We start from the raw sequence: 13,325 nt of genomic DNA, 5'->3' as shown, positions 1-13,325 counted from the left end.
AAGTTATTATTTTTCTTTAAAATGCACTTTACTCGATTTCCCTACGCTATATACCAATTCTTGATTGAACAAAGTAAAACTTTGAATAATATAGTGGTCAAATTGTAAAAACTAAAACATAGAACCTCAAATAGATTTAGTGTGACTAAATCTTTTTATTTTTTATTTACTTATTTATTTATTTATTTTTTTGTCTTTTTAAATTTGCCAATTGCTTACCCACACACACACCAACATTCAATTCTTTATTTTCTCGCCCACTTTTAAAGAAATGTCCAAAAACAAGAAGAAAAACCCATTTTTTTATTGATTTGGATCTTACATCACCCATTTTAGCTTCGGATATAATATTTCTTGTTTCGTCATCTCAATTCATCTTACAATTGAATCTTTCTTTCTATATCTTTCGACCCAAAAGGATCTTCTCTCTTTCTCTCTCTAGAGCAAGGTTGACTAGCCGCGGGATTCCCTATGAGTTTCATGGTGGGGTTTCTGAGATTGTAAGAAGAATCTTGAACAAACAACAAAGAAACAGGCTTTCAAGGAGTCTCAAAAGGTTTAAAGAACCAAAAGAGATGATTATTACAAGGTGAAAGTTCAGATATTTCTATGCGTTTCCTTTTGATTCAGAGCAAACGATTATCAAATCCAACAGTGTTTTTGGGTTGCGTTATATGTGCTTCTGCATCTGAAACATCCCACAAAATTTCTTGTGTTTCTCTATAACTTTTTTATGGGTATTTTCGGAATTTACTCTTTGCCCAGATAAAAATGTGGTAAACCCTTATTAGGAATATTCAAGAATCTAATCTCAAGAACTGTTCCCTATTCTATTCATCCTTCTATGTTTTTTTTTTCTCTCTTTTTTTGTTAATTTTCCGTCTAGTGATGGTAGAGTTTGCAAGTGGTTGTAAGTACAATCTTGACAAATCTGTAAGAAATAATAAATTTAATGCTTTTTGTTTGTTTTCTAGTTTTAACTTCCATTTCGAATCTTAAGTCTCCTTGAAAGTAGGTATTCTGAACTGGGGTCTGTTCATTCATTGATTTTTTTCTTTTTGTTTCTGTAGCTGACTTTTTAGGTACTTTGACTATGATTGATATCGTTAGTAGTCATGTTGATAGAATCTTTTGATTTTCCACGCATATAGGCTATCGCTTTTTCAGAGTTGAATTTCATGTGTTTTCATTTTGAATTTGTTGCTTTCTTTTTGTAAGTTTCGACAGATTTGGCTTGAAATATGAAGAAAAAAAGCTCCAACTTTGGAAAACGTTTGTGGGATTTCGTATGGGTTTTCTAGTGTTGATGTTTAATTTCTTTTCTTTCATTGATTGATGTTCGTCTTCTTTCATTTCCCCCAATTTTAATATGTTTTGCTCGAGATTTGAACAATAAAGTTCTTATTTTTAGATAAAATCATGGGATTTGAGTACAAATTACAGCTCATAACATGTTTGGATGTGGCGTTGAACTTTTTAGTATTAAATTCATTTGTGTTTCCTCTAAATGTCCTTCTTCCCCAATTTTGACAGATTCTGATTGAAACATGAATTCAAAAAGTCAAAATTTTAGATAAAATTTTTGGGATTTTGAGTACATGATTATAGATATATCCATGACACCGTGTCTCCTCTTAACATGGCTTTTTTGGTGTTCAAGTTTTCTTCTTCCAACAGTAATTTATCCAATTTTTGTGGAGTAATGTTGTTCTTTCTTTTCCCCCCAAATTTCTTGAGATATGCGCTAAAAAGTTCGCATTTTTAGATATATTTTGTTCGTTTCTCATCGATTAATGTTTATTTTCTTTCTTTTTCAACAGCTTTGACACATACATAGCGATATGAACAATAAAGTTAAGATCTTTAAATAAAATCCTTGGGATTTTAACTACAAAATTAGAGCAATGGATGACAGCGTTTTTTCTCCTAATAACATGTTTGGGAATCCATCCGAATCCTTAATGGATTACGATTACATGGATGAACTTTTATTAGATGGTTGTTGGTTACAAGCAACAGAAGGATCCGAGTTCAACAACAACAACAACAACAATTCCCTTTTCGACACTCCATTTCTATGGCCAACTTTTGAAGACATTCAAGAACATCAAGAAAGATCACCACTTCTCAAGAATCTTCCAGAAGATGTGATTCAATCAAAAACCCTCGTGAGTAATTCATTAGGATTTCACAACCAATCTGAAAACCTTCAAATCGAAAGCCAAAGGTGGTGGATCCCACCAGGAATTGGCCCATCATTATCCGTGAAAGAAAGATTGATTTATGCAATCGAGAATATAAGACATTCCACTATTCATAGAAACATGCTTATTCAAATATGGCTACCAGAAAATCGAGAAGGAAAGAAGGTTTTAAGTACAAGCTCTCAACTTTCTTCACTTGACACAAATTGCCCTCAACTTTCCTATTATAGAAATATATCCGAAGGGTATCATTTTCCGGCTGAGGGCAATTCAAAGGAGATTGTAGGGTTACCTGGAAGGGTATTTATGGGAAAAGTTCCGGAATGGACACCGGATGTTCGGTTTTTTAAAACGGAGGAGTATCCGAGAGTTGGTCATGCTCAAGAGTTTGATGTTAAAGGGAGTGTTGCAGTTCCTGTTTTTGATAGGGATAGTCAAAGTTGTCTTGGTGTTATTGAAGTTGTTATGACTACTCAAAAGAGTAGTTATAATCCTGAGATTGAAGGTGTTTGTAAAGCTCTCGAGGTAGGTTTTTGTTTTATTTTTTGGTTATGATAACATTATTAAGAGTTTTATGGTCATTACTTTGAAAACATTTAACAAAGGGCTAAATGCAAAAATAGCTATGTACTTTTGTTTGTTTGTTTAATATAGCATATAACTTTCGTGTTTTTCTATTAAAACATTGTACTTTCAATCTTTTTTTACTAAGACATTGTACTATGAAAAATCTATCCAATCATAGCATTCCACTTTCATTTTTCTTACAAGGACATTGTATTTGAAAAACCTACTCGGTTATAGAAGTGGAAATTGTTCTATATTTCGATGACACTACTATAGTCGGGTAAATTTTCTAAAACACAATGTTTTAATAGGAAGAAACAAGTGTTGAACGTTATAATAAGAAAATAAATAGAAGTATGTTGTTATCTATTGCATTTAACCCTTTAATGCAATGTTACATCCAAAATGAACGCAACTTTGCATGGTTATACCAATGAATCCGTTTACTTTTCATGTTCTTATCTCTATTACAAAATCTTGCCAAGAAACAACTAAATATTTTGAAGTTTTTGTTTTTTTATAGGCCGTTCATCTCCGGAGCTCCGAGTCTTCCAACTCCAAGAACTTCAAGGTAATACGATGGTGAGATACTTACAAATTAGGTCAAGGGTTCAAGTCTCAGCAGCCGCAGTATGGGAGTTCCAATTCCAATGTGGATTGGGCTCCTTCTGGGCCCACCTAGCAGACTGCTGTGTACCTGATTTACCTTTTCACATAATACTCTAAGGGAAAATAAATAAAATAACGTTCGATTAACATATTTTCCCAGGTAACGGACGGTTTAAACGAAGCCGCCTTAACCGAAATCATCGAGATCCTCAAAACCGCATGCAAAACCCACAACTTACCCTTGGCTCAAACGTGGGTCCGGTGCATCCAACAAGGCAAAGACGGTTGTCGCCACTCGGACACCAACTTAATCCATTGTATATCGACTGTGGACCCCGCATGCTATGTCCACGAACTGCGTTTCAAAGATTTTCAAGAAGCGTGTTCGGACCACCACTTGTTAAAAGGCCAAGGGGTGGTGGGCCGCGCTTTCACCACCAATCAACCGTGTTATTTCTCAGACGTGACATCATTGACAAAAACCGAGTACCCACTCTCACACCATGCACGGATGTTTGACTTACGTGGGGTTGTGGCGATAAGGCTTAGAAGCACTTTCACGGGTGATATTGATTATGTTTTGGAGTTTTTTTTACCGGTTGATTGTAAAGATGAAGAGGAGCAAAAGGGGTTGCTTAATTCTTTATCGGTTATTATACAAAATGTTTGCCGGAGTTTACGGGTGGTTACGGATAAGGAGTTGGCGGAGGAAGGTGGTGCGGTGGTGGTTACGGGTGGACGGGCGGTGAAAGTTGAAGAGATTTCGGAGAAAATTGGGGAGGTGAGTAGGAAACAAGGGGGTGATGGTGGTTCCGGCGAGGGTAGTTTCGTCAATGATGGGATTAAACGGACGGAGAGACGGCGGGGTGGTGCTAAGACGGAGAAAACGATTACTTCGGAAATGCTTAGACAGTATTTTGCGGGTAGCTTGAAAGATGCAGCTAAGAATCTTGGGGGTAAGTGCTCCTTAACTTCTTTTATGTTGTTGAAACCAAACCAAAAAAACTCGTTTTCTATCAAAAAAAAAAAAGATTTTTTCGGTTTCAGTATATTTTTCTTGTTTATAGGTTGAATAAAGCAATAAAAATAGCAATAGAATGCATTTCACTTTTTTTGTTTTTTTTATTCCTAACATCAAAAACAATGTTTTTCTCGCCCAAACAATAAAGATTAGTTTTCTATCTCAATAAACTGATTTTTCGATTTCATTTTTGGGTTTGGCCGGATTGGTTTCTTTATGTTGATTTTTTTTTGGAATTTTGGAGTTGAATGGAAACTGAAAAAACATTAATAATTGAGGTTAACTAGAAATAACAATGTACTTACATATCTTTGTGTATTATAACATTGTACTTTCACTTTTTTACTCCATAAGGCTTTGTTCTTCAAAAAATTTTATCCATTGATGACATTAAAATTCCAAATTTTCTCATCAAGGAATGAAAATTACTGTTTATTAGGCATTTTTATAATTCACTATGTTTTTCAAAGTACAATATCTTGATAAGAAATAATTAAAAGTACAATTCTATAATAAATAAATTAAATGCAAGTACATTGCTATTTCTTGCATCTGGCCGAATAATTAATCATGTAACAAATCTATATACATTATAAAAAGGTCATATCAAGATACAATTAAGTTCAGTTTCTATTTTCGGTTTCTTTACAAACAAAATAACCAAACCATGATTTTTTATTTTTATTTTGCAGTCTGTCCAACAACTTTAAAACGAATTTGTCGACAACACGGGATCCAAAGATGGCCATCTCGCAAGATTAAAAAAGTCGGTCATTCCTTACAAAAGATCCAACTTGTCATGGATTCAGTCCATGGAGCCTCAGGCTCCTTCCAAATTGAGTCTTTTTACTCAAACTTCCCAAACCTCGCTTCTTCAGACCCAAAAACAGGCCCATTTTCACCAAAGCCCATCGAGGGTACTATCACCAAATCATCACTCTCCCCATCATGCAGCCAAACTTCAAGTTCAGGCCAATCATCTTCCAGTGGGACCCACCCGACCAATGACGAACCCATTTTGAAACGGGCCCGCAGCGATGCCGAGCTTCATGTCTCCATTTATAATCAAGATCAAGAACAAGAACTAAAGGTGCTTCAAAGATCACATAGTCATAAGTTACTCACTGAAGTCCCGATAACTCAAAATCGTCCCCCAAAAAGTGCGAGTTCTCGAGATGAGAATGTGTCGAGGGTTAAAGTTACTTTTGGGGAAGAAAAGATTCGTTTTCGATTGCAAAAAGATTGGGGATACAATCAACTACTTGAAGAAATCGCGAAGAGGTTTTGTATAGGCGATATAAACGGGTTTCATTTGAAGTATTTTGATGATGATTCTGAATGGGTTCTTTTGACTTGTGATGCGGATTTAGAGGAGTGTGTTGATGTTTATAGATCGTGTAAAACAGGGACGATTAAACTTGCGCTTTCTGAGGCTCAACATGTGGGGGGCAGTTTTGGTAGCACCGTGATTTTATAAAGACCCGACCCAAATCCAACAGGTTCATCTCTAGTGGGCTGTGTTTGATGGGTCGATACGGTTTTTTGGGTAAGACCCATGAAGGATTTGGGTTGATGTGTATCGGGGGGTTGTGCGTGTGTGCATTAAAGAGTTGTAGTATACAGCGTGCTCGATGGGTCAAGACAAGGTTTTCTAGCCAAACTAGTGAAGGGTTCGGCTTAAATGTTGAGGGTGGTCATCGGGATGCATTGATGGGGTTGTACAATGCGAATAGTCAACCAAGGGCAGGTGGTTGAAGTCAAGAAAATCTTGGTCAAAGTTATAGTTATGGTGGTGGTATTAAAGTTTGGTAGTTTGAATATAAAGTTTGTATTATATGAATGTTTTGGTTTGTACAAATTAAATCCATAGTAGGTATTTATTTTCAAGGTTGCCACTTGTACATTCTTGTAGTTGATTAAAACGGGTCGATGGACAACATATCAAAACGGCTGATATTTGGCATCAATTCGGTTGATCCGAAATTTCCCTTTATAAATTTTTGTGTTGAACTTTTATGTATAGTTTTTGTTAAGGGTGTGTATGAGGCGGTTTGGTTCGGTTATTGGAAAAAGACGATCCATAACCATTATTATTGGGTAATGCATTTTGGTATCCATTGTATATGGTTAATATTGGTTATGGTAATGGTTTTTTTTCGGTTATGGTTTTGGTTCGTTGTTAGTAATGCTAACCATGATGTTCAAAAATGATATAAAAAGTGATCATTGAACTGATTGCGAATAAAATTTATGAATTATAGAATTAGTCTATTTGGAATTACCGAATTCATCAATTGTTTAAACACAATGCATGATTAAATGATTTTGTGTATCTATGTCATTAACCTCCAATGGTTTGACTGCTCATTCTTCTCTTGATAAGAGGATTAATGGATTATTTTTTGAAGTTTTACTTGCTCTTGGATAAGTTGGAGTATATTATTTTATATATAATCTATAATTTTTATATAGGTAAATATAAAGTTAGCGGTTCGGTTAATAATGGTTCGATTAACCTTTAAAACAATAACCGAACCGTTAGTTATCGGTTATCAAAAAATAGAAATCGAACCATTAGTTTTGGAAATGGTTCGGTTATATCGATTAACATAGTTTTGGTTCTGTTTTTCGGTTATTATGCTCACTCCTAGTTCTTGTGTTAAATATTGCTATAATAATATTGTAATATTTGTAATCATACGGTTTATTTGCATGCGTGTTAAAAATATATACATTGCGGGTGATTTTTGAGTTTTGACAAATATTGCCCGTGTCCTTAGTTTTTTTCTAGTCATTTTGTTTTGTTAGAAGTGCAACATAATTTGAATGACATAGTCTATATCTATATCAATTTATAATTTATCTATCGGGAAATCTACAGAAAAGTCTCAAATTTTTGGTAAAAGTTTCAAAAAAGTCCTAAAAGTTTTTTTTAAATGGAACAGTTCCGCTTATTTAACATTTTGTCAAAATTAACGAAAAAGTCTTTTATATATATATATATATATATATATATATATATATATATATATATATATATATATATATATATATATATATTTGAACAGCAAATGACAAATGACAGATTATATGATTTTCTCAAAATATTCAAAAAAAAAAAAAATTTAGGACTTTTTTGAAACTTTTCCCAAAAGTTTGGAACTTTTCTGTTGATTTCCCTTTATCTATCTACTATAATTTAGTTGATTTATCTCAGACAAAATTGCAAAAATGATCACTATAGTTGACAATTTTATGTGTTTTTGGTCCAAAACGAAATGTTGGTGCACACTGGCCCAATTTCCGATACGTTGTACGGTTTAGGTCCTTATAGTTATTATTTTTTTGTGTATTTGGTCAATACCCAACCTAAAAGGACAAATATACCCGTAAAATAGTTTTTTTTCTATTCTTTTAATTGAATTCTTATTATTTAAAACTCTCTCTCTCTCTCTCTCTCTCTCTCTCTCTCTCTCCACGATTGAAAACAAAAAGAAAAAACCATGCACTTCATCATATACACACCATCGCAGGATCAACTTTTACACATTGCCTCAACATCCTACGTCGTCATCCAGCCACCTTCGAGCCTCCTTAATACGCCATCATAATATTCGAAACAGATTAAAGATTCTTATTTTGTATGTGAGTTTCATCTCTATCTACACAACCTTATTCATTAGCTTCACCATCCACAATCACAATCACTATCACGATCACAACATCTCCATTATCTTCACACAATCAAACCATCATGGCTGACCCGTGTTTCAAATCGAAGTGTAAAAGAGATGGTGAAACAGTGTAAAATCTTACAAAATTTAGGGGTATTGGCGATAATCACACACAAAACAGGTTGCAATTTAAATTTTAAAAAAGATGGAGAAAAATACGGTAACCCTCCCACTTTGAATTCGATCTTGTATTTAGGTAACAAGGATCTCGAATTTTGTAGGTCTTCTTCTAAAATTTTGATGTTCATGTAATCTTGTATTATTTCTTCTTTTCGATTTTTAGATTCGACTGACTGTAGACAGTCAAAGAAATCCGCAATTACAGATGCGAGCTTCACTCACCTTCTCTGCGTTTCTTCATATGTATAACTCAGAGATCCAAAAATCATGAAGGTCCGGTCTCTGTAAACATCTGTTGATCTCTCCAATCGATCTCTCTAAGAAGCTAATTGATGAGGGTATAAGAAGGGTATGGTGGTTTTCTGGTTTAATGGTGGTCACAAACGCCAGAGCTATTAGAGCTCTTTCTTAGCTGGTGATGGGATGAAAGAGGGATAGCTCCGATGAGATCTAGGTTTCGGATATGAGAAAGAGGCGCCTGGTATGATATTTTAGCAAAAAGATGAAGAACGATGGTATGGTGGCCGGTGGTCAAGTTTCATCGGGTTAAGCAAGGAAAGATGTGGGGTGAGGGCAGAGGAGATCGAGGTGGTTGGTGGCGGACGGTGCTAGCGGATGGTGGTGACACTTGGGGTGTGAAGGTTTCTGGGCGTCAGCTGATTTGTAGCATAAAAATCTGTAGATCGGGGCGTTGGACGGTGCTAGCGGATGGTGGTGACACTTGGGATGTTCGTGTGTTTTCCTGAGAGATAGAGAGAGATGAGAGAGAGAGAGAGAGATGAGTGTGTGTCTGTGTGTAAGAGAGAGTGAACAGAATGTTTGTGGGTTTTTTTTATTGTGAATAAAAATAGATAATAAACAAATGGAAAAACAAATTATAAGGGCATGGTCTTTTTAAGTAGATAGGGACAAAAACAATAGAAAGATTCAATTTTGGATAGTCGTGTACCAACATTTTGTTTTGTACCAAAATCACATAAAATTGCCAACTACATTGACCATTTTTGCAATTTTGTCTTTATCTCACCTCATAATCATTTGAAGACTGCATTATTTGAAACTCGTACATCTATTCAACTTTTAACTAATTAACCATTAATTGTTCATTATACAAATATCTTTTACTTTGAACAAAATTCCTCATTTTTGTTTTGCTTAAATTTGTCTTTTTGTTATGCTTGACTATTTATGATTAATAGTATTGCATAATCTGAATTAACTCATTGTAACTAATTAAGCGTTAATTAATCATTGTACAAAAATAAGAAATTTTGTTCCAAGATATTGAAAAGAATAATCATTATTTAATTTAGTATTAAACAAAAACACTCTTTTGGCTTATTAGCAAAATGACCTCCGTGTGAGTAACATGTCCGGACTAGACAATAATCATGTTGGAGAGCAGTGGCCTAAAATGATGTGGCGTAAAGTGGTTCGAAATTTGACATTTTTCATTGCCAACTACACTAAATATGAAACAACCCAAAAATGCGATCCAAATATTTCGTTTTGAAAATTATTATAAAATCATCAATCATCCATAATCATAAAAAGAGTCAGGTATCATGTATCTCAAAAACATCATATCAAATACTGTGACAAAATCATATGAGAAAAATATCAGAGTCTAAACATCCCAGGCTGTAACTGTGGTGTGTGCCATGCGATCATCCCGAGCCCTTCCCCTTGCTAGTGGAAGTACCTGAAACCAAAACTGAAAACTGTAAGCATGAAGCTTTAGTGAGTCTCCCCAAACTACCACATACCATACACATATATCATGCAACTAATATACTCGGGCCCCGCCCACTCTCGTGGAGATTCGGGCCCCGCCCACACTCCGATACTAACATGTATACAAGTATCACACAAACAACAAGTATTCTAACAACCATATAACTATATCCAATTATTGCTATGAGATTGGGGCCCCGCCCACACTCAGCTACTAACATATCACATACACGGGCTGACCTTGGTGCCTTAGACCCGTTCCTACCGAAGGGAAACTCACCTCGTATGACTGACTGTTGAAAACCCGAGTGAGGAATCCCTGTTTGCTGCTCCGGCAACTCCCCGGCTATAATTTCCATAATACACTTAATCAAAAACTAACAACTCTTCATAGGGTAAATGGCCATTTTACCCCTGGTCAAAGTCAACACTCAGGTCAAAATCAACATTCTGGGTTGCCTAACTCGCCAAGACAACCCTTCGACTCGCCGATTTCTATCGAGCTGTTCAGACGCGACTTGGCGTATCCACTCGTCGAGTCCCTATCCGACTCGTCGAGTTCTAAACTACAATCGGGACAATGCAAATCGACTCGTCGAGTACCTTTATGGACTCGACGAGTCTTTCTGTCTTTTTTGCCAACTTAATAGATCAAGCCCCTATCTTCTGGATCCAAGGTTCCTAGTTCGTTTGCTCACTGGAAAGACCTTTCTAAGGGTAAAGTTTCCAACTTTACCCCTCCGTAGCTCCTCTAAAAGGGTTTAGACAAAACCCTAATTCATATAAGACATGGATCTTGTCCAAAAGCCATAGAGTCTCAATTCCACTCATACAAACCTAGATCTAGGGTTTTAACATCTGTTGGACCAATAAAGTTCCGAACTTTCCTTACATGCATAGTCTTTTAGGGCTAAAAAGACCATAAACTTGCTAATATGCTTGCATGGGGCTTCCATGGTCATAAAGTTTGCACCTTTATGCCATGTGTGACAACCGTCAAAATTCGAGTAGGTTCTAGATTTGATAAACTTAGTTGTACATGTAGGCACGAAACATACTAGACTTAGTAACTAGAAACTAAGTTATAACCTACTAGAAACTTGGAAACAATTAGAATCAATTGTTAGTACACTTAGATTTCACATTGATATGTGGATTCTACAACTACTTAACTGTAGTGAATATCTATATTCGGGTCACTCTTTGACTCGAACACCTTTTCGTGAATCATATACACACATCATGCATTTGACATAGTAGTAGAAATTAGGTCCGAGTCTCGTTGGAACTTAAGTCAAAGTTGAAAGCTAGGACTAGTATACTTGATTCCTCAATTTCACTTGAATCTCGAAACCACTACATAGAATGCCAATAAACCGATAAAATAAGTTACAAACATTATTTATAACTATAAAAGAGTTATAATACCATAAGATAAATTGAAGTCTCAATGATTCTATTGATTTTGATATCCAAAGATTTATTAAATCTCAAAACCCTAAAAGCCCTAAAACCTAAATTTTATAAAGTTTAACATCAAGAATTCTATAAAAATAGTTATGAAGCTTATAATATTATCTTAAAATAATTAAAGTCAGGGAAATATAATCAAGGAAAATAAAAATTTAAGTCATAAACATTTACCCTTAATTTATAAGTCAAAAATCAAGGTTTCATGAATAAAAAGTAGGTTAGGGTGTATATTTTATAAAAACTTTAATATTTTGATAAAAAAATTGAAATTTTTATAAAAGTAAAAACAGAGGGAGGGCATTATACCCCTAAAATTTCGGCCACCCCTCTCCCAAGATACTCCTCCTCATCCCTTTCCAACACTCATAATCATTCTTCACCTCTTTTACACTCCATCTTCTCTCACCTCTCTCTTGTTTCTCTCTCACACTCCACCACACATCTTCTTTCATCCTCTCTCTATACCCATGAAAGTTTCCAGAAAATATGTCCAAGAACACACCTCAAACTCGAAATCTTCATCATCTTGTGGTGTTCTTGAAGGTAAAATCGATTTCTACTTCACTATTCCTTCAAGTTTTACTACTTCTTCTTCTCCATAATTTTCTTTCAGATTATTCACATGCATGTTCATAACCACGATTTTTATGATGATGGTGATATTATTTCACCCAAAAACTAACATGCTTGTGATGATCTTCAAGCTTAGATGCTCGATGATCAATGTTTGTTGTTAAAAGCTTTCAAATATGTTCATGAAGGATTTAATCCCAAATAAATCCCTAAAACTTCTTTTCTGTTCAAATGCGATTTTTCCCAGAATCCAACCAACAAAATAAGATGGTCTGTAAATTTTCAGAAATTAGCTGATTTGTCTCGAATTATTATAATTATTGCAATAAAATAGGGCAATAAATCATATAAAATACTTTCTGAGGTCTATAAATCTAAGGTATATTCGTGGATCACCCCTAAAGTAAATGATAACATCTCAGTAAGTTTCATCGATTTTGGTTAGTGTTTGATATGGTTTTGAATTTTCTTTTTGTTTAATTCAAATAAATCATAAAACGACTTTAGGGAATGTGAAAAGGCTATCTAGATTTTTCCCAGATCCTACCTCATGTGGAATACTCAGAAAAATATTTTCAGAATTTTTCATAATGCATACCTATTTTCCCCCGATTTTTGTATTTATAATGGACTAATAATGGGAAAAATAGTTCTACTCATCCTAAATTCATGAAAATTTACCAGACGATCTTATAATATATTATAACTCTAAATAAAAATTTGGATGATTTTTCTATTCAGTATGCTATTTTTCTTCTATTTTCTAAGATTAAATACACTTGAATCCACAAAATCAGATTACATTATATAAAAATCACCATTGATATTTTTATAGGATTATGTACACTGTAAATGAAGTTTACAAAAATTTTGGTAAATTAGTTTAACTTTTTGATAATTATTCACCAATTAATGATTATTCAAGAAAATAAAACAAAGAAAAATAGAAAAACTAATTGCAAAATATCTTTTATATTTTTCACAGCTTCTATATATATAATAACAGTGTTAAAAAAGTTTGGGAAATTTTGGAAACTGTCTTCTATTTATTTCCATTTTTGTTAGAATAAATTCACAAAAATCATAAAATCGGGTTAAACTATTTAGAAACTCATTTTTATATTTTTCCCATCTTAAGTATGTTTAATGGCAGTATTATAAAAAGTTTGGTAATTTTTATCATCTTGATACTATTTTTCACAAATTTATATTGGTATGAAGGCTTAAAAATTTGGAAAAATAGTTAATCACATAAAAAATTCAAGGGAAAATTTATGGAAAAGCTCTACT

At 34.2% G+C, this 13,325-nt stretch overlaps 1 protein-coding gene across 1 annotated transcript; it reads left to right on the top strand.

Moving 5' to 3' along the window:
• The first annotated feature begins 268 nt into the window (after positions 1–268).
• Positions 269–6,421, top strand: LOC145158878 (protein NLP5-like). The gene is made up of 5 exons (XM_079077739.1): positions 269–589; positions 1,821–2,729; positions 3,295–3,342; positions 3,541–4,336; positions 5,094–6,421. The coding sequence occupies exons 2-5, from the start codon at positions 1,905–1,907 to the stop codon at positions 5,876–5,878; spliced, it is 2,454 nt and encodes an 817-aa protein (XP_078933865.1). The 5' UTR covers positions 269–589; positions 1,821–1,904; the 3' UTR covers positions 5,879–6,421.
• The last annotated feature ends 6,904 nt before the right edge of the window (positions 6,422–13,325 follow it).

This window comes from Lactuca virosa, chromosome 2 (assembly GCF_052849685.1).
Source record: "Lactuca virosa cultivar CGN04683 chromosome 2, Lactuca_virosa_CGN04683_v6, whole genome shotgun sequence".
In the NCBI taxonomy this organism is placed as follows: Eukaryota; Viridiplantae; Streptophyta; class Magnoliopsida; order Asterales; family Asteraceae; genus Lactuca; species Lactuca virosa.
Note: the sequence above shows the minus strand (reverse complement) of the source record. Positions and strands in the feature narration are given on the sequence as shown.